Genomic DNA, 22,184 nt, shown 5'->3' on the forward strand with positions numbered 1-22,184 from the left:
ACCTCAAAAGCATTATAAAAGTGAGAGAAGTCAGAGGCAAAAATCACACATTATATACTTCTGTTTACACAAAATGTCCGGAAAAGGCAAATCTAGAGAAACAGAAAGTAGAGATGGTGACTGACTGGACGTGGGGGTGCGAATGGGCACAAGCGATCTTTTTGAAGAAAGTAGTCTTCACTATGGTGATGGCTGCACAGCTAAATTCATGAAAAATTACTTCACTGTACACTTAAAATTTTAAAACTTTAATCCACGCGGTCTTGACGGTAAGTGTGAAAGGGAAATCTGAGAAGTCACAGCCATGGGGACTGACCTGAAGGGGCACACTATACCAGGTGATCTATAGCTTTCCCTAGATAAATGACATATACTTAAAAGATACCAATGATTTTATGCATCAGCGTGAGTCTTCCACCATTTCTTTTCAGTTAAACACACACACACACACACACACACACACTCTTCACGGTAGCGATCACAGAGTGGGTGCTGAACACCTCTGGTGTGCCTTGCTTGGTCTGGGCGCCTGGTCACAGTCCTCCACAGGTCACTGCTGAGCTCAACAGACACCTAAAAGGGCCCACACCATGGAAGACTGCCTCTTAACTGACCTACCCTCATTTTGACTCTTCTGTGCCATGTACAGAGAAATCTGCTGAAAACTAAATGATCAAGGCTGTAGCTGGCAGCATGAATATCTGATTAGAGTTACAACTGAAGATGAAGTGACTGACAAATTTCCTTTTTTTCTAGATGGGAGGATTGTTGTTCAGTTGCTCAGTCATGTTGGATTCTTTGTGACCCCTTGGACTGCAGCACGCCAGGCCTCCCTGTCCATCACCATCTCCCGGAGCTTGCTCAAATTCATGTTCATCGAGTCGGTGATGCCATCCAACCATCTCATCCTCTGTCGTCCTCTTCTCCTCCTGCTTTCAATCTTTCCCAGCGTCAGGGTCTTTTCCAATGAGTCTACTCTTCTCATCAGGTAGCCAAAGTATTGGAGCTTCAGCTTCAGCATCAGTCCTTCCAATGAATATTCAGGATTGATTTCCTTTAAGATTGACGGGTTGGATCTCCATGCAGTCCAAGAGATTCTCAAGAGTCTTCTCCTGCACCACAGTTTAAAAGCATCAATTCTTTGGCACTCAGCCTTCTTTACGGTACAACTCTCATATCCATACATGACTACTGGAAAAACGATAGCTTTGACCATACGGACCTTTGTTGGCAAAGTAATGACCCTGCTTTGATAGCTGAGTACAATTAAACTGAGTAGACCAGACAATACAAAGTAGCTCAATGGATAATTTCTAAACTAAAACAACAGGTGAGAGAAATAAATAGTTTCTTGAGGAGTGGGTTGCAATTATTTAGAATTAAAAGAGTGGTCACCAAAAGACAGAGCTAAATGGTTTTGTCAGGGATCCACACCATCAGCTACTATTCACTAGGTTTTTCACAGTGGGGATCTCAGTCAGCAGATGAGCAAGAAAACCTATGTCCTATGGGGCAGAACAAGCAAATTTAACTCTGAATTTCTCACTTTGTAAGTTAGACCCCATAAGGTTACTTGGATGGAGTTAGAGACATCAATACATCTGAGTGGTTTTGCTAATAAGAACACCTAGCTTTACTGGACAACCTTTCAAGTGTTAGCAAAAGTGGATCTATAAGTTATCCAGAGAAAGTGGATATAAAATGTCGTCAGCCCTCTAATTTAAGGGCAGCTATTCATAACATCAAGGACTGGTGAAAATGATAGGAATTTTACAATTTACTCACACCTAAATTTTAACAGCTGAACCAAAAACATTCGATTGCAACTCAATTACCTGCCCTCCCACAAAGCTCAAGTGTGCTCACCCTGGGACTGAAGGCGTGACCTGTGTACCGGTGTACCCGTAAGGAAAAACATGTCTGCCGATAGAATGTGCACCTAACCACTTCCAGACTTGCAGAAGAACCTACACCACATAAGGGCTGATGAGCTAAATTCCGTGTTGAAAATACTGACCTGTGAGTGGCTTCAGTCAGCAGTGACACTGCTGCTGCAGTGCACAGCCTACACAAGCTCTGAACATGTCAGCCGCTCACTCGTGTCCGACTCTGCGATCCCATTAGCTGTAGCCCGCCAGGCTCCTACATCCAGGAAGTTCTCCAGGCGAGAGTACTGGAGTAGGTCACCATTCTCTTCTCCAGGGGAACTTCCCAACACAGGGATCAAACTCATGTCTCCTGCACTGCAGGCAGATCTGAGCCACCAGGGAATGTGTGTTAAAGGTACTCCTTCAGGACGAAAACCAAAAAATAAAACCAGACGGAAATAATACAAAGGACTGAAGTGCACTGGGAATGGTGACTCTGTGGGCGAGCAGTAAGCTTTTGTTCTTGTTACTGAAATCTTGTCTCCGTACTCTGGCCAGAGGGCCTGCTCTTTACAGAGCTTTTTTGGAAAAAGAGTCTTCAGGGAGATGAAAGGCTGAGGCATAGACATGAATTTTCGGGCATTCTGGGTTGACACTTCCATTCTAAAAGGTGTGGTGACTGTGGTGGTTGGGGACTGCACAAAGCCAGGCACTGGATGCCCAGTTACGGGGTCAACGTAAGCAAGGCCTCACTTCTCTTTGTCCAGAGCCTAGAACAGTGCTGGTACACAATAGGTGCTCAGAAGAAATAATTTTTAAAAAGTCTATGCAACAGAAACGATAAGCACTACTGCTATTCAACTGCTACATGTTAGCTATTTAACTGCTACCACACTCACTAACTGACCGTGATCAGGACACTCACAAGAGGACAGGAGAGACTCCTGACCCTGACTCATGAGAATCCTCATTCCAGAGATGGTCCTCGTGGCTCCAGCTCCTCATCTCTTCTGCTGGTTTTAACACACAGGGTGTGGAGCCACTGGGCTGTCACCGAGGTACGAAGGGACTCCCGCTTCCCAAGTAACCCAATTCTGAATGGGTGTGAGAGAGAGAGAGAGAATGAGAGAGTGGAAAATGGCAGGAAGAACTTGGCTCCTTTATGAAGCTCAATCCAGATTATCAGATCAAAAACTACGACACAATATGACATAAGCAAGACCTTTATCAGATCAGGAGACAGGACACCCCCCAGCACTACACACCCTCATCCTTGTCTGGTAACAGTTTGGAAGTGCTGGAGCCTCAACCTGGGCACTTCATCCCACCAACTCCAATCTGAAAGACACTCAAGATTTCTTCTATTAAGTCTTTCCTGTTCTCTCTGATCAACAGTGGCCTGTGGCTCCCCATTCCTGACAGTGCAGCGCATCACACCTCCCATCAGTTTATGGCCAACTAAGGACTTTGTTTTGAAGTCTCATGTTTTAGTTGCACAAGCTCCCTTAGGAAGCTGTAGAGCCCAGTGGTTAAAAACGCAAGTTCTGGAGGGCGCTGGAAGGGTTTAGGACCTACTGCCACCACTTGCTAGTTGGTTAATCTCTCTGTACTTCGGTTTCCTCATTGGTAATATGGGCATCATAGCAGGTTGTTGTGAAATTGGTAATCCACATGGTGGCCACTTGAGGACTGGCGGAACCTGCCACACCTCAGCGAAATGTCTCCAAGACGTCCTCTCGGCAGCGACATCACCACTGCACACCCAGGTGCTCCAGTCACAAGCCTAGGGTCATCTGGACTCCTCCCTCTACATTCCCTTCCACACCCGCTCCACCAGCAAGATCAGTCAGTTCTTCCTCCAAAACACACAGTCTGTGTACTGTCACCGTCCCACTCCCCTCAGTCTGAGCCTCCATCACCTCTCACGATCTATATATTGTGCCTCCCCTCTGACCACCATCCCTTTCATTTCCCACAAAGCTGCTCTGTGGAAAAGGGTAGCCCTTTAAATGTCAGGATGATCGTGTCACTTTCCTATTTACTTCCCACTGTCTAGAGGATGGGGCTTCCCAGGTGGCTCAGTAGTAAAGAATCCACCAGCCAATGCAGGAGACACGGGAGACGTGGGTTCAATCCCTGGGTCAGGAAGATCCTCTGAAGCAGGCAACCTACTCCAGTATTCTTGCCTGGGAAATCCCATGGACAGAGGAGCCTGGCAGGTCACAATGCACAGGTTTGCAAAGAAGTAGACACAGCTAAGGGGTTGAACACACACACGTGTCTGGAGGACAAGGGGGTGCTGAAGCCACGGACAGAAGGAGACTGGGTGCGTGGATGTCTCTGATCTGGGTACCACTAGCTGCGATACAACTAGAAGGCGCAAGGAGAAGGGGATGACAGAGGATGAGATGGTTGGATGGCATCACCAACTCGATGGATATGAGTTTGAGTAAACTCCAGGAGTTTGTGATGGACAGGGAGGCCTGGCATGCTGCAGTTCATGGGGTCGCAAAGAGTTGGACATGACTGAGCGACTGAACTGAGCTGTTCCACTACCCTGGGCTCACCTTTGTACTACTATGCACAGAACCAAACTTCCCTCAGGTTTGAGCCAGGGTGGTCTGAAGTCTCCCTGTTACAGAAGCTAAGCCTATGCCCTGTGAAGTGGTACCAGGGAGATGGGGGCTGCATGAAGAACATAAGTGACACTAGCTCATGGTGAGGCAGTGGGTGGCGAGGAAAGAGGCTTCAGGGAAGAAAGCTCCTCACTCCTCATAGGCTGTGCAAAACACTGGAGAAAAAGGTTGCCTGCACCAACTGGGAAGGAACACGCCAAGCTTACGGAGCTGGGAGGTGTAGAAGAAGCATATAAATAATTCTGTTGCTCGGTACAGCGGCAGATGGCTGCTGCTCTTAGAAGGAACCATGAAGTAAACAATATGAAGTGAGAACCAGAGATTCGCAGGCAGAGGTGTTGGACAAGAGCGCAGCTCAGAGGCTCTGCCCTCCTGTTCCCAATCGCACAGGGCTTCTGTCGGTTCCCTGAAAACCTACGCACTTCCTGACCACACTAATTTTCCCTTCAAGCCTCGCACAGGCTCGACGACGCACCCACCCCGAGCTTGATTAGGGGCCCTCCCATACCCATCACCTCTTACCCTGCGCTCTCGCAGCAAACGACTGGAGTACCTGCTGGCCTGGCACCCATACCACGTCCAGTCCAGTGCCTGCACCTGGCGGTCTGACTCAGGAACAGCTGCGCGCAGAAGGTGGGACAGCCCTTGACTTTGCAACACAGAACCTCCGAGGCCTCCGCAACAGCCCCTAAGCACATGGGACCAAACCTGGTTTCCAGGACCCCGCATCTCTGCGCAGGCGCAGCCTGAGGGGGCGGCCGCCCCATCCAGGCCCCGCCCACTGTGCTCCGCCCAAGCGGGCGCACACCGCCCGCCCGGGCTCGCATCTCTGCGCAGGCGCGCTCTGAGGGGCGGACCGCCTCACCGAGGCCCCGTCCACTGTGCTCCGCCCAAGCGGGAGTGCTTTGCCCGCCGAGGCCCGCATCTGTGCGCAGGCGCAGCCTGAGGGGCGGTCTGCTCAACCCAGGCCCCGCCCACTACGCTCAGCCCCCGCGGGCGCGCACCGCCCGCACGGGCCCGGCCTCCTCCCACGTCAGGCTCCAGGAGTCGCCAGACCCGGTGGGCGTGCGCCCAGCGCTGCCGCCTTCCCCTTCGCAAGGCCCGGGCTCCGGGGGACTCACCGCGTCCCCCGGGACCTGCAGATCCTCGGGCCTCCGCCGTCGCCATCGGCCCAGCGCCAGGGTGTCCATGCGGCCCCAGGCCCCAGGCGGCCGGGCCTCTCAGCCCCCTCTTGCGGCCAGGTGCCGCCCTCCCGCCCTAGCCCGCGCCGCCGAGGCCACGCCCTCTTACCTCACGTGCCCCAAGGGAGCCAGTAAGGGGCTGGGGGCGGGGCGCCGCCGGGAACCCGTGAGCTCTGGCTGGCGCGACCACAGGCTGGGGTAGCGGAGGCCAGAACCTTGAAGACATGAGGGGATTTCCCCCCGAGGTCGTTAGTTCTGTCACTTCTCTAGTCACTGTCACTCCCTTAGGTCGTTGATTCTGTCACTTCTCCGGTCACTGTGTCGGCCTTGGGGCTCCAGAGAATCTCCTGTTAAGTGTTTCCCCACGATTCGACTTGGGACCTGCGGTCGGCTGGAGGAGCGCCCGCCTCCCCTCTTGTGATTGGTCGCTGAGCCCGTCTGCCGTCGCTGGCTGGCTGATAGGTGGCCGCAGCGGGCCTATCAGAGGGGAGGAGCGCTGGCGTCTCTGGGAGTTGTAGTCCTTAGGAGTCCGCCTCGCTTCCGGGCGGGAGCCACGCCCCGGCGCGTGATGTCCTTCAACCTGGTATTGCCCGGGACACCGTGTCTTCTCGTGCAGAGGCGCTGGGAACACCCCCGGATCTCTAAAGCCGCAGCTCTGAGCTGCCCGGGCCCTCGGGCCGTGCGGAAGGGGCAAGCGAGGTCGTGCTGCCCGCGGCCGTCCTGCGGTGTGGGATTCGCGTCGTGTGCCGTCCCACCCCCGGAACCCTGGCGTCACTCTCCGGCCCAGCCATGTGCCGAGCTTCGCCGCCCTCTTCTCAGGGGGCCGAGCCTCAAGAGTCCACCAATCAGTCCAGGCTGGACCGTGCACCCCACCGCGGAGCCCCCGCTCCGTTCTGCACCAAAGTGCCGAGCCCGAGATCCTTTCTGCTTAATTAAAGTTGGTATAAGCTGATCCTTTGACAGTGATGGGCTGATGGGTCTGTTGGGGCACAGCTGTCTCTGGGGCAAATGTTCCTTACTGTTTAAAGAGGGATGTACCCCAAGGTCCCCCACAGTCGTATGTACGGAGCTCTGACTTTTACTGTTCTGTTATTTTTCTGTGTACAATGCAATTATCTGATATATGTATATACTGCAAAATGATCACTAGAATGAGGTACAGTTAACATATCCAACACCTCACATAGTTACATTTTATGTGTGTGTGTGTGTGTGGTGTGAAACGGTTTAGTACCTACTTTTAAGCATCTTTCAAATACACAATACAGCAATGTTAACTATAATCACTATGCTGTATATTAAAAACCCAGACCTTAATCACCTTGTAAGGACCGAGAGGTGAATGTGGCACAGATTGCTGTATATTAAAAACCCAGACCTTAATCACCTTGTAAGGACCGAGAGGTGAATGTGGCACAGATCATGAACTCTTTATTGCCAAATTCAGACTTAAAGTGAAGAAAGTAGGGAAAACCACTAGACCATTCAGGTATGACCTAAATCAAATCCCTTATGATTATACAGTGGAAGTGAGAAATAGATTCAAGGGATTAGATCTGATAGACAGTGCCTGAAGAACTATGGACAGAGGTTTGTGACATTGTACAGGAGGCAGGGATCAAGACCACCCCCAAGAAAAAGATGCAAAAAGGCAAAATGGTTGTCTGAGGAGGCCTTACAAATAGCTGTGAAAAGAAGAGAAGCAAAAGGCAAAGGAGAAAAGGAAAGATGTACACATTTGAGTTCAGAGTTCCAAAGAATAGAAAGGAGAGATAAGAAAGCCTTCCTCAGTGATCAGTGCAAAGAAATAGAGGACAACATAGAATGGGAAAGACTAGAGATCTCTTCAAGAAAATTAGAGATACCAAGGGAATATTTCATGCAAAGATGGGCACAATAAAGGACAGAAACGGTATGGACCTAACAGAAGTAGAAGATATTAAGAAGAGATGGCAAGAACACACAGAAGAACTAGACAAAAAAGATCTTCACAACCCAGATAATCACAATGGTGTGGTCACTCACCTAGAGCCAGACATCCTGGAATGTGAAGTCAAGTGGGCCTTAGGAAGCATCACTATGAACAAAGCTAGTGGAGGTGATGGAATTCCAGTTGAGCCATTTCAAATCCTAAAAGATGATGTGAAAGTGCTACACTCATTATGTCAGCAAATTTGCAGAACTCAGCAGTGGCCACAGGACTGGAAAAGGTCAGTTTTCATTCCAATCCCAAAGAAAGGCAATGCCAAAGAATGCTCAAACTACCACACAATTGTACTCATCTCAAACGCTAGCAAAGTAATGCTCAAAATTCTCCAAGCCAGGCTTCAAGAGTGAACTGAACTGAACTGTTGAAGGTGAAAGAGGAGAGTGAAAAAGCTGGCTTAAAACTCAACATTTAGAAAACTAAGATCATGGCATCTGGTCCCATCAGTTCAGTTCAGTCACTCAGTCATGTCCGACTCTTTGCGACCCCATGAACTGCAGCAAGCCAGGGCTCCCTGTCCATCACCAACTCCCAGAATTTACTCAAACTCTTTTCCATTGAGTTGGTGATGCCATCCAAACATCTCGTCCTCTGTTGTCCCCTTCTCCTGCCTTCAGTCTTTCCCAGCATCAGGGTCTTTTCCAATGAGTCAGTTCTTCACATCAGGGGGCCAAAGTATTGGTGTTTCAGCTTCAACATCAGTCCTTCCAATGAATATTCAGGACTGATTTCCTTTAGGATGGACTGGTTGGATCTCCTTGCAGTCTGAGGGACTCTCAAGAGTCTTCTACAACACCACAGTTCAAAAGCATCAATTGTTCAGCGCTCAGCTTTCTTAATAGTTCAAAAGCAGCTTCTGAACCAACCAAAACCCGCAGCCCACCAATCTTCAGGCTTCTTGCCTCATCTCTGATATTTGAGTCACTGTAAGTGTACTATTCTGCAGTTGGAAGCTGTTTTGTTACAAAGACCTATCCTTATCCATTGTGGAGAAATGCATGAAGCCCTACTCAGCTGGGCTACTTGCTACATGATATTCAGCAAATTAAATAGCTAATTACCTCAATTTTCTCATTTATAAAAGAGGATGGGCTTCTCTGGTAGCTGAGTCGGTAAAGGATCTGCCTGCAGTTCAGGAGACCCAGGTTTGATCCCTGGGTTGGGAAGATCCCCTGAAGAAGGAAGTGGCAAACCTCCCCAGTATCCTTGCCTGGAAAATACCATGGACAGAGAAGCCTGGTGGGCTGCAGTCCATGAAATCGAAAAGAGCTGGGCACAACTGAGCCACTAACACTTTCACTTTCACATGGTGTTGGGAGGATTAAATGAGGTACTTACATAAAGTACTTAGAACAGTGACTGATACAAACTAAATACTCAATACTACTGGTAATATTTCTAGGACTACTAGTTAATCCTGTATCAAAAACCGTTGGGACCCTCCAGTGACAAGGTAATTAAGTTCTGGGCTTGTAATATACAGCATGGTGATTATATAGTTAATAGTGCTGTATTATATATTTGAAAGATGCTTAAGAGTAGGTTTTAAAACATTTCACACCACACACACACAAAATGTAACTATGTGAGGTACTGGATGTGTTAACATACCTTACACTAGTAATCATTTTGCAGTATGCAAAATCATTGCATTGTACACAGTAAACTAAGAGAACAATAAATGTGTTAGAGCTCAGTAAATATGAGTGTGGGGGACCTTGGGGCCAGATGTGGTTTTGGAATTCAGAATTTTTGGATTCTGTTTGAAAGGGCAGTATATATACTACAAGAAACCTTCAGTGGGGTCTGGAACGACATATAATCAAAGACTATTTCTGTAGCAATAATGTGTGAATAGTGACAAATATTACCCAGAAGTGAGATATATAAAGGCTACAGATAGCCTCAGTCTCAGAGCACGTTAGAGCAAATGAGTTTGCTCCAAACTTAGGGTGCTTCCCTGGTGGCTCAGCTGGTAAAGAATCTGCCTGCAATGCAGGAGACCTGGGTTCGATCTCTGGGTTGGGAAGATCTCCAGTATTATGGCCTGGAGAATTCCATGGACTGTATAGTTCATGGGGTCGGAAGGAGTCGGACATGTCTAAGTGACTTTCACTTCACTTTCACTTAGGGGAAAACTCCTGTCTTAGAACGTTTTGCATTTCAGAATTGAAAATAAAGTACTATTGCAGACCTGTATTACTACCTGTACTTTAAAAGCTTTGTATGTGTGTCTTGCAGTTGAGATTAAATGACCTGCTTCGTCGTCCATTTCAATTTCACTGCTCTTTGTACCTAGGGCTGTTTTCTCAGATGCTTGATCCAAACATTGGCTAATAGGGGCACAAAAGCTTAGTCCCTGAGGAAGGAACAGGTGGTCTCCTTGACCAAATTCTTGCCAGGCTTCTCTGAATTCTCTTATCAACTGGGCTGTGACCTTCAGGCTCCCAGGCTCACCCCTGCGTTTTCCAGTTTCGGCACAAATTCTGCTGAGTCCACTTAGCGGGAAGCCCTTGCCCTTTGTATCTGATGGGGCTTCTCATCCTCCACCATCCCCCAGGGGATATCTGATCGTGGTCTGCTTTCAGCAAGAATCCTACTAGGTTAATTTAGCCAGAATCTCCCCTTATACTTGATGTTTCCTCTTAAAAATTTTCCATCCACCAACCCCACTCTCCTTACCATGCTCCTTGGCTATAAATTCCCACTTTTCCTTGTATTTAGAGTTGAACCCAGTCTTTCTGCTCTCACAAAATTCCATTTCCGCAGTCCCTATACCTGTCTCAGTGGTCCCCCTGCATTAAGGCTGCCTTATTCTCTAACAAGTGTCAGGATTCTTTTTTCCTTTAATACAATTGGTATATTTAGAACGATACAGTTCCATGTAGCACACTACCAATCATTGGCCATTTGGGTACCAACCACAAGATGTGTATTAAACCTCTCCTGTTCTTTACCTAGTATATTTAAATTCTTAGTATCTTAAAATTTAAGACTTTAAAAATAATATAAAGTATCTATAAAGTGATACTTTGAAGTATTCATTATCCTAATGTATTATATACAATAACAGAGTTAAAAAGGAGAAAGCTTCATGACATTGGATTCTTGCATATGATGCCAGAAATGCAGTCAATAAAAGAAAAGTTAGGTAAATTGAACTCTATAAAAATGTAAAACTTTTGTGAAAAAAATGCTATTAGCACAGTGAAAGGCAACCCACAAAATGGAGTAAATATTTGCAACTTATATATTTGATAAGGAGTTAATATCCAGAACACATAAAGAACTCCTACAACTCAGACATCTTGATTAAAAAAAGGAAAAAGGAGAGGAATAGACATTTCTCTGAAGATAATATACAAACGGGCATGAGAAGATACGCAACACCACTAATCACTACGGAAAACGCACATCAAAGCCACAATGAGATACCTCTCCATACCCATTAGGAGGGCTAGTATAAACTAACAAGTGTTGGCTAGAATGTGGAGAAATTGGGGCTGTTGTGTGTTACAGATGAGAATGTAAAATGGTGCGGACACTATGAAAAATAGTATGGTATTTCCTCAAAAAGTTAAAGATAAAATTATCATATCCTGCAATTCCATTTCTGAGTATCTACACTGAATAATGAAAAGCAGGGAGCAGCACTATTCACAGTGGCCAAGGGGTGGAAGCAACCCAGGTGTCCACAGGTGGGTGAAGGCCTGAGCAAAATGTGATGCATCCATACAATGGAATATTATTCAGTCTTCAAAGAAAGGAAATTCCAGCACCGGTTGCAGCATGAATGAACCCTAAGGACGTCATGCAAAATGAAATAAGCGGGTCACAAAAGGTCAAGTGCAAAAGAATTCTACTTCTGTGAAGTAGTAGAGTAGTCAGACTCCCAGAGACAGCAGCATGGTGGCTTCTTCGGGCCAGGGGAGGGGGATGAAGAGTTTAATGGGCAGAGTGTCAGTTCAGTTCAGTCGCTCAGTTGTGTCGACTCTTTGCGAACCCATGGACTGCACTCGCCAGGCTTCACTGTCCTCCACTATGACCCGGAGTTTGCCCAAACTCATGTCCATAAAGTCGGTGATGCCATCCAACCATCTCATCCTCTGTCATCCCTTTCTCCTCCTGCCTTCAGTCTTTCCCAGTATCAGGATCTTTTCCAATGAATCAACTCTTCAGTTTATGCATGTGTGTGTGTGTGTGTCCGGAGAAGGCAATGACAACCCACTCCAGTACTCTTGCCTGGAAAATCCCACAGACAGAGAAGCCTGGTGGGCTGTAGTCCATGGGGTCGCTAAGAGTCAGACACGACTGAGCGACTTCCCTTTCACTTTTCACTTTCATGCATTGGAGAAGGAAATGGCAACCCACTCAGTGTTCTTGCCTGGAGAATCCCAGGGACGGGGGAGCCTGGTGGGCTGCCGTCTACGGGGTCGTATGGAGTCGGACACGACTGAAGCGACTTAGCAGCAGCAGCAGCAGCAGCGTGTGTGTCTGTGTGTGTCTGTGTTTGCCAGTGCACGGCAAATAGAAGGGGGAAAAGTGGAAGCAGTGACAGATACTCTTTTCTTGGGCTGCAAAATCACTGTGGGTGTTGATTGCAGCCATGAAATTAAAAGATGCTTGCTCCTTGGAAGGAAAGCTATGACAAATCTAGACAGTGGGTTAAAAAGCAGAGACATCACTTTGCCGAAAAATGTCCATATAGTCAAAGCTATGGTTTTTCCAGTAGTCATATATGGATGTGAGAGTTGGACCATAAAGAAGGCTGAAGCGAAGTGGAAGTCGCTCAGTTATGTCCAACTCTTTGCAACGTCATGAACTATATAGTCCATGGAATTCTACAGGCCAGAATACTGGAGTGGGTAGCTTTTCTCTTCTCCAGGGGATCTTCCCAACCCAGGGAGGCAACCCGGGTCTCCTGCATTGCAGCTGATTCTTTACCAGCTGAGCCACAAGGGAAGCAAAGAAGGCTGAGTGCCAATGAATTGATGCTTTTGAATTGTGCTGGAAAAGACTCTTCAGAGTCTCTTGAATACCAAGGAGATCAAACCAGTCAATCCTAAAGGAAATCAACCCTGAATATTCATTGGAGGGACTGATGCTCAAGCAGAAGCGCTAATACTTTGGCCACAAGATGAAAAGACCCTGATGCTGGAAAAGCATGAAGGCAGGAGGAGAAGGAGTGACAGAGGATAAGATGGTTGGATGGCATCACTGACTCAATGGACATGAATCTGAGCAAATTCTGGGAGATAGTGGAGGACAGAGAAGCCTGGCGTGCTGCAGTCTACGAGGTCACAAAGTGTCAGACATGACTTAGTGACCGAACAATAACAACCATGTGTGTGTGTGTGTGTGTGTGTGTGTGTGTGTGTGTACTGTCCCTTCTGTAGTGGGGCACTCCGAGATTACTGTGAGACCCTGTATGGTGCCCAGCATGATGTGTGGTACTTGGCACGTTTGCAGTTCACCGTAGTCTTTCCTAGCCAAGCACTTGATCATTTGGAGTCCAGGAAGATTCTGGAAAGGTTCTGTCTGCTTAACTAGTGAGGTGTGCTGAGAGGAGTGTTTGTTCGCAGCCTCAGTCTCCTCATCTGTAAAATGGGAGTAAAGGCTCTCAGGGATGTCAGGGCTTCATGGAGTAGCTGTGGGTTGCGTTTGATAGCATGCCATTTACAGCCTCTCTAATGGGTGGGAGGTTGTGTGCATACATACATGTCTTGTGTGTCTGTGTATGTCTCATGAGGAGGGGGTGAGAAGGTTTTGATTCACCTGTTGCAAAGTCAATACTTCTACTTTTCCACTGACTTAGCCATCCTCCTTTAAATCATTAATGACGTCTGTAAAAAATAATACTGCAGTGGGTTGCCATTTCCTTCTCCAGGGTATCTTCCCAACCCAGGGATCTAAACCCATGTCTCCTGCACTGGCAGGTGGATTCTTTACCACTCAGCCACCAGGGAAGCCCCTGTTTTACATATTGATATATATATATATATATATATATCCAGAAGCACAGAGCCTGGCACATAGCAAGTATTTAATAAATGCTCTTTCCTTTCTTCTTGCCGTCTTATTTAAAAAAAAGTTCCCAGAACTTCCTTGGGCACTAGTACAGATTATTGACTGTTTCATTCCTTTGAAATTCACAATTTCTTCAGATGTTCTGTGACAATGGTGTTTATCATCTTTGCCTGGAAACGCGTCTCCCTAAACGGCAATAGCTGTCCTTATTTTCCAGAGCTTGAGGAAACCATCCCCTGCAGAGAGAAGCGAAGACCCCACCCCCACGCCATCTGCACCGTTCCAGTCGGCCAGGGCACTCGTCCCTGGGGAGCCAGCGGGGATGTTCCTTGTGGCCTCCCGGAGGGCTGGTCTCGCCCGGGGGCAAGGCCTGGCCTGCAGTAGGCGCTCGGGAAGTCCCCGCCCACGGGTCGTTAACCGCCTTCAGTGGTCACTCCTGCACCCTTGATTTGCCGTCATCCTCGCAGCAACGCTGCGGATTTCCCTGCTGGCTCAGACGGTAAAGCGTCTGCTTTCAAATGCGGTAGACCCAGGCTCGATCCCTGAGTCCGGAAAATCCTCTGAAGAAGGAAATGGCAACCCACTCCAGTACTCTTGCCTGGAAATTCCCATGGATGGAGGAGAGTGGTAGGCTACAGTGCGTGGGGTTGCATGGACACGACCGAGCAGCTTCACTTTCACAGGGTTGCAGGGCGGACCTGAATTCAGACTCACCTCTGTCTGGATGTCTTCTGCCCTCGCCTTTCGTTCTGTGGAAAACCTCCTCATTACGTCGCAGGTCTTCCAGGCACGGCTGGTGGGTACAGAGCTCCGTGGGCTTCCTCAAGGGGCGCCTCTGCTGCGCACAGACGTGAATAATCTTCATCGTGAACACCCACCTCTGTGCTCAAGGTGGCTCATGCGTGGGAGTGTGCAGCCAAGGGCTTCTCTTCCTAAAAATCTGTGTCCCCCGTGCCCAGCACAGCGGGGACCCGGCCAGGGTGCGCAGGGCTGAGCCGATGAATGGACGCCTTCAGCAGAGGTGGTTTGTGGGGTCACCTGCCCGCCCTGGGCTATTTTCCGCTGAAGACAGCCGACGGACGTTTCTGGGATGTTAAGTGGGACAAGGAAACAAGGAGAACGCACAAGCCATCCCCTGGTCCACCTCTTGTCTTTGTATCATGTCTTATGCTTCCATGCCCCAGTCCAAGTGTTACTAAGGAGTGGCCGGCCAGGACCGCCTGCAGGGCCCCCGGTCAGCCCGCGGCTCCTGCCTTGCTCGTCAGGCAGGCAACACGCGGGTACCGCGAGGGGCCCACTCACATGGACAGCTGCTCCACCCCAAGGCAATTAGAGTCCGAAGGATGCCCGTCTCTCTGTCAGCATGTGTTCATATTCCTAAGGGTCATGGTTTTGTCTCCACGTTATTTTTGCTCAGGTTATTATTTTTTTTTTATGGCAAGACTCAGTATAAGATTTTTCTAATTGCAATCCTTATAATGATCCAGGTTTATTTCATTAAGGCAAATCATAATGATCATAACAATAATAATAAACCACCATTTTCAACTTTCAAACTAATATCCCTACACAGAGACCTTTGGGATCTAAGCCATTTCCCTACATTATTCCCTGACATTGTACATATGCTTTTCAGGGATGATCAAAAATAGAAAATTATTTGAAAGGCTTTACCACCAGTGCAAATTAGAGATTTGTACGATACTGTAAAACGTACGTGCCTCCATCCATCCCATATGGGACTGTAAACACTTGCTACATACAGTGGGCAGGGATTTTATAGTCTGTCATTTTGTATTTTCTACATAGATGCTATAGAAAAATTAAAATATTAATAAACCACATATGTGCTTGCGAAAGCATTAGCTTTAGATTTGAACATTTAACCTCGCTTTAACTCACCTCTGCTTCTCATCCCTGCATAATGATTGTTAAACGCCAGACACGAGTATACGTCCTGTGCTGTGCTATGTTTCGGCAGTAGGTGGAAATTTTAGCATGATGTTTTATATTTCATCCTAAAATTTTTTTATTTGCAAGTGTATGAAGTCACATTGGCTATGTTTGACAATCCATTTTTGGCATGTATTTTCATATAAATTATAGGGTATTTTTGCCTCTCGGCTCTCACAACATAGTAAGGATAAAGCCCCAGGCTGTGGAAATATGACTGAGGCCGCGTTAGCGTGTGGGCTGGAAATAATAAGGATTATAAATGACTCGGTAGGTAGAGAAAACAAGGGGAGAAGACTTATTGGGGAGAAGTAAAACAGCTTGCTCTGTTTATGCGCAGCTGAAAGAAGGCTCCCTGAAAGATATATCACTAGTCACCTTCTTTTTATTTCTGAGGGGCTTTTATTAACCCCTTTTTATCAATCAAAATAAATTGATTGCCAGTGGATGCCATCTTTTCTGACTGTTTGAAATTATAAAACAAAAGCAAAGGCACACAAACTCACATACTGCATCTTTTGGTAAAGAAGAGACAAATCCCTCCAAAGGGATTGCTAAATAGTGTTAAAGATTTTTATCGCTGTCCTTAAAACAGAACATCTCATTTAGGGATCAGAGTAGGCCTTGGGATTCTTCTAAACTCGGCTTCCCTATCTGTGTCAGTGGACAGGAATTCCAGAACACTGTTATTTAATATTTATGTCCTGTCATAAAAGGACATGTTTCTGTAGGGTAAATACAGTTATGCCCACTAATAACTCAGTGCTGGGTAAGACCTGATTCAAGGGGAGGAAAAAAGCAGGGCAGCCAGGAATCCCTGTGACGCGCACCTGGTCATTTCTAGCCGTGACGCCGCCACAGAGGATGTGCGGAAACTGGAAAACCAGCTTCTCACCCAGGTGGGCAGGAGCCCCCTCCTGTCCTCACCCATTGGAAAGGCCTGAGAGTTCGGGGCAGTGGGCATAAGACACAGCAGCGCAGGAGGAGGGGCTTCAGGGGTGCAGGGCTGGGGGCGTGGGGTAGCAGGCCGCGGCCGCAGACCTCCCCGAGGCCCCGGGAGCTTTGCCTCATCCTTCTCAGCCTTGGGGCCGCTGCGGCCTGACCTCTGAGGGGCTCGGTGCCTGGCAGAGCCAGGGCTGGGGGTCGTGTTTGCTTCCTCCTTCAGGCCCACGCCGTAAAGGGCTGCCCGCTGGAAGGCCCTGACTCCTCTTATCTTAGGAAGGAGACCATCCCCGTCATGTATCTCCCTTTAATCATCTCATAGCTCAACAGACCATGGACTGAAAAAAGAACGTATGTCATAGCTGGAAAGTCTGAAGGTCATGTGGGCATCAACATGTTTACTTGAGATATTTATTCTGATTAAAATAGTGAAGCATATTTCATACAGAGGAGAGAAGAATAGATCTTAACTTAAGCTTAAGCTAATAATGGAGTCACCGCTAAGTTTTTTGCTTTATTCTGATGGAGGTTTGGCTGCTTTATCATGAGAGCCTAAAATCCTGACCCAGATTTATTTGCTCTTTTCAGACTTTTGTGTTTTATTTCAAAAGTTGAAATAAGACAAAATGAAGGTCTACCAAGTTGTAGGGAAGGGACATGAGGATACCAAAGGTCAGAGAAAGGAGAATGGGTGGCAATGGTACAGACATAGCAAGAGCATAGAACTTGAATCCTCTGGATAAAGAAAAAAATGTGCAAAATGTGTTTTGAATATAAGTTAAACTTATTTGCTGTTCAAGGTGATAAGTGCATGCAAGAGAGCACTCACCACTCCCCAAAATGTGTGTGTTTGGGACGGTGGACGCTAGTAATGGGGCAGGAAACGACCCATTTATTTTATATACACACTACAGGGGACTTCCGTGGTGGCTCAGCTGGTAAAGAATCTGCCTGCAATGCGGGAGACCTCTGTTCAATCGCTAGGTCGGGAAGATCCCCTGGAGAAGGGAATGGCTACCCACTCCAGTATTCTGGCCTGGAGAATTCCAGGACAGAGGGCTACAGTGGGCTACAGTCCATGGGGTCGCAAAGAGTCGGACACAACTGAGCAACTGTCACTTTCACTGGGCAATAGAGCTTAAGTATCATTTAAAAATCAGTGGTTTGCTTTTTCCTTTCTTGTTTGTTTGGTACTAGAGGAAGGAATTTAAAGTCAGCATTTTTTTTCTTTTCTTTCTTGCTTTTTTTTTAAACAGAAAATCATCCCAGCCATTGTAATCTGAGGTGGGTGAGCCAGTCGAGAGAGCATGGGAACTGGGAAGGCTTTCAGACCGACACAAATCCAGGTCTGTTCCCACCATCGGGGTTATTGTACTATTTCACCACCTTCCTGAGCTGCAGCAGGAGCGGCGGCTGCCACACCGTGGGGCCGGGGCTCCCGCAGCTGCTCAGCGGGAGGGCACCAGCGTCCCTGCCGTCCGGCCCGCTGGACTTCAGCGGGGCTGTGGCCAGCCAAGGCTCACCCAGCCTACCCCCCAGCACTGGAGAGCTTCAAGAGTACAGATTTCCGAGTCACACTGATGCATGGCAAAAACCGTCACAATATTGTAAAGTCATTATCCTCGTAAAATAAATAAATTTAAAAGAATACAGATATCAGATGATTAAAAAAAGATACCTGGTGTTCCTTTGCCCTACACCTGGGGGAAGTGCCACCGTTATCTTTTAGATAACAGAGAGACTGGGAAGAAGGCCTTTGTAGGTGTACCAGATTTTTGAGGCATTTTGTCAAACATAGGATTGTTGTGGTCATTGGTTAAACCAGCTAGTTCTCCTGGTTGGGATGGCTCCTGCCTCATATGAGAGAATCACCGACCAGCCATGGCTGGCCCCCGGCACTGTACAGTAGGGTATATTCTTTAAGGGGTGTGTGATCTCAGCATACCCTGACTTCCTTGCACAAGTAAGAAGGGCCAGCTCTGTTCACAGCGCTCGCTGGACACTCCAGACATCTGCCCTGAGAGATCTAAAGGCAGAAGCGACCCACGAGAGTGCCAAGGTCAGTGGGATGGAGGGCCTGTGAGCTCCAGGGTGGAAGGGTCCCGTCCGAGACAGGACATCTCAGAACCACATAGCCCAAGGGGCTTGACTGCTTAAGACTTCTTAGCTCTCTTTAGAATTACCTTGGATTTTACAAGGGATCTTGTTTGTGACAGCAAAGCCATTTGTATCCTTAAACAAGAATTACAAACAGCAACAGAAAATTAACTCCAAAATAACCTGGAGAATAAATACACAGACACACCCACACACACACAGCACCGTTTATATGCAAAACGTTTGACTCAAGACAACACACAGCTGCATACAAACGTACACAGTGACTCTGTACCCTCATGATCAACCAAGTGCCCTCACATCTGTATCTGGGTGGCCATGCAGAAAATGGAACCGTCGGGTAGACAAAGGTGTGCATAGCTGTGTGTGCGAGTTTCTCCTCCTCTCTCACCGCACATCCCAGCCCCAGCCCCAGTACTGGCCTCTTTTATCTTTACAGGGCAGACTCGGTACATTTTACAGGACCTCACATACATTGCTGGTTGAACTGAGCAGGCAGGAGAAGGCATTAAAAATTGGCAGGTCAGGGGTGAAGCATGTTTTTGCAGGATCGACAGAGCCTCTACAGATAGAGCATCAAGATAGAGCGTCAGTTTGGGTTAATCCTGAATTGCGGCGTCTCCAGGTTGAATAAAGAAACCACTCAACAAAGGATGCTCCTTCCCCAGGCTGAAGAAGCAGCTGGTGCCACCTACAGCCTGGAAACTGGTTCTACAACCCGCACCTGCCGCCCTGGCTGGTCCTCTGAGGAAGACAGATTAGAATTGATGCAAGGGATGGAAAATGGGCAGTCAGCTCTCAAGATGAATTTCCTCTGATAAATTGCCAACAACTAGAAGTGTGTTTAAAAATGATTTTGGCTAAAGAGATTTTGAAGATTGTAGCAATTAGATCAAGATTTGTGAACTTCATTTCTTATAAATATATTTCTTCTAGAACGCATCTTATGAGATGTGGTCACATCCTTTTTTTTTTTTGGCATATAGCAATCCCAAATTGTTCAGCCCAGTCCTAGATTAGGTTAGTGGGCACACACTTATCCACATTGTCCCATCTTCTTAGGGGAAACGGGATTACTATGAAACCATCAGAGAGCACACACTTCTGAAAAGAAATGAAATGTATTTTTATTGGCGGAGCCAAGATGAAGTATGTCTTGAAATCTGTTTTACAAATAAACTTGCCCATAAATTGTCCATTCACTGCTTTGAAATCTTTTTTCACATTTGAGGAGCTGTCAGAGGTCCCTAATAAACATGAGTCTTATTTAGTTTACTGGATATGTAATTCTTCTTTTCTTTGAAAATAATTATTTTTCAAGCAAGTGCAGCAAAAATACAACCAATAAAAATCTCGCTATGGCAGCATAAACAACCTTTATAGCCAGCATATACATAGAGTTCTTCCAATAAAAGCAGTTCATGGTAAGGAAGGGGACAGAAAATTGGCCAGACTTTGCCAAGATGGCGTGCAGGGCTCCCCAGGGTTGACAGAGGAAGCCACACATCCATTTCCACCTCCCTATCCCAGACTAGTTCTTGGCTATTAGGATGACAGTTGGAGCATCTCAGTTGCTGGGGAGGACCTTGGGCCACAGAGAACAAGGCATGGTCACTTGGTGGGAACCCCGTGTGTCCAGTTTATCAAAACATCATTCGTGAGGCAACCTTCCCAAGGCCCATTCTTGGAGCCCCCAAAGCTGATGGATCGTGGGGTGAAATTCCCTGGGGGCTCCCGAGGGGCAGAACACAGACCATCCACCTCTTCTCATTCCAGGCCGGGGCCCCTCAGCAGGATTCTGCCCTGGGGCAGTCCAATGGGGGTGACCCTTTGGGGCTCCTGGGGAGGAGCCTTTGTTCAGCCCAGGCCTGCGGCCAGCCGTGGTCTGTGGTCACACCACCCCCCCACCCAGCTCGGGGCCACCCCAGCAGACTGAGCCCCAGTCCGGGAGGACGCCTCCTGTGTGGGTAGGTTCTCAGCAGAGGTGCGGGTGCTCATTTATGCCTTTACAGTAGCTTGAGATGATGTTATCGCAGCTTGAGAACAGAAATTAAACATGTATCCTTCAGGTGCAAATCTACTGTACTTAGTTTTACTGTTTCTCTGCAGGGGGGCTCCATTAATCTTGTAACAGTGAAATTCCTGAGGAAATTAGTTTCCTCCAGTTGGGTTATCCTCAACCGGTCTTTGGGGGAGGAGTAATTAGGATTTAAGACTCTCTCTTAAAGCAAAGGAAGTATGGCCATTTTACCTGAGTAACGACACTTTTCGATGCCATGCTTTGCCCATTAAAAACCTGTGTGTCTCTCAGCTTGCCGACATAGGGTTTACAAAGATTTAGCCCGGTGGGAGCTCAATGCCAAGTCCTCATCTATAGCGGCCAGGTAGGTGTTTTTCTCCGCCTGGGTTTTCTGTGCCCACCTAGCACTCAGCACTCTACCCTGCTGGGGAGTAACCCTTGGGCCCAAGAGGGAAAAATGTTCTCTCAAAAATGGGATGGCTAAAATATGTCCTCACTTATTCAGAAACGCTGAAATGTTAGCTGTAATTAACATAATTACACCTCAACCACACCTATCTCTCTTTGAACTGGGGTCAATTCACAGACACAGGGTGCAGCACTTTTGCTGCAATAAATGCTTCCCTTTTCCTCCCCTCACCCCCTGCAACCTGGCGCCTGTAGATTGGCTTTACCGTGGGCAGGCAAGTCGACCCAAGTTTGGTTAGGTATCACAGGCAGTGATGTTTTTGCATCATGGACTGGAAACAGCAAGAGCTTTGGAAAGCTGAAAAGCACTCTGTAGCTGTGGATAACCTTATCTACCTGTAGCTCAGATGCAACAAGCCCTGGTACATGACTGGGGCTCAGAGCTTCGAGGAGTGGTCTTTATTGCCGAGCTCAGTGATCCACCTGCTGAACATTAGACTTGTTGATGTCAACAGTGGTAACTGCATAAAGGGCAGAATCTTCCAAGGAGAGGACATCCCTGGTGGTCAGAGGCTAAGATTCTGTGCTCCCAACACAGGTAGCCTGGGTTTGATCCCTGGTCAGGGAACTAGATACCACATGCAACTAAAAATTTGTAAGCCACAATGAAGAGCGAAGATCCACTGTGCCACCACTAAGACCTGGCACAGCCAAATAAAAGAATATTAAAACTCCCCTGTTCTCCCTCTCCGGGAGCAAGCGCTCCTAACTGGTTGGGGCACATCCTTCTGAAGACTTTTTCTTTGCTACATTCACCTATACGGTAATATGTTGTATTTACAGAATTCTGCTTAAAGATGGTCATCAGAGTGAACGCCTTGTGTTCCAAATGCTGTTGTCTCCCCTTTTGTTGCATTTTTCATAGCAATCTCTAGATTGTATTTACTTTTTAAGAAAAATAATCTTTTTATTTAAAAATGATTGTACGGTCACATGCAGTTACAACCCACTCTAGTACTCTTGCCTGGAGAATCCCATGGACAG

At 47.5% G+C, this 22,184-nt stretch overlaps 1 protein-coding gene across 8 annotated transcripts in view; it reads right to left on the reverse strand.

The window, feature by feature from the left end:
* C7H10orf143 (chromosome 7 C10orf143 homolog) overlaps positions 1-6,106 on the reverse strand; it is an 89,609-nt gene extending 83,503 nt beyond the window's left edge. For 5 of the 8 annotated variants that reach the window (XR_011488679.1, XM_070470441.1, XM_070470443.1 and 2 more), the window contains exon 1: positions 5,027-5,263. Coding sequence is in view for 6 of the 8 variants with exons in the window: in XM_070470441.1 (XP_070326542.1) it covers positions 5,027-5,233 (207 nt within the window). In the remaining 2 variants the exon portion in view is untranslated. The other 3 variants (XM_070470440.1, XM_070470442.1, XM_070470444.1) reach the window with 3 other exon arrangements.
* Positions 6,107-22,184: the final 16,078 nt, after the last annotated feature.

This window comes from Odocoileus virginianus, chromosome 7 (assembly GCF_023699985.2).
Source record: "Odocoileus virginianus isolate 20LAN1187 ecotype Illinois chromosome 7, Ovbor_1.2, whole genome shotgun sequence".
In the NCBI taxonomy this organism is placed as follows: domain Eukaryota; kingdom Metazoa; phylum Chordata; class Mammalia; order Artiodactyla; family Cervidae; genus Odocoileus; species Odocoileus virginianus.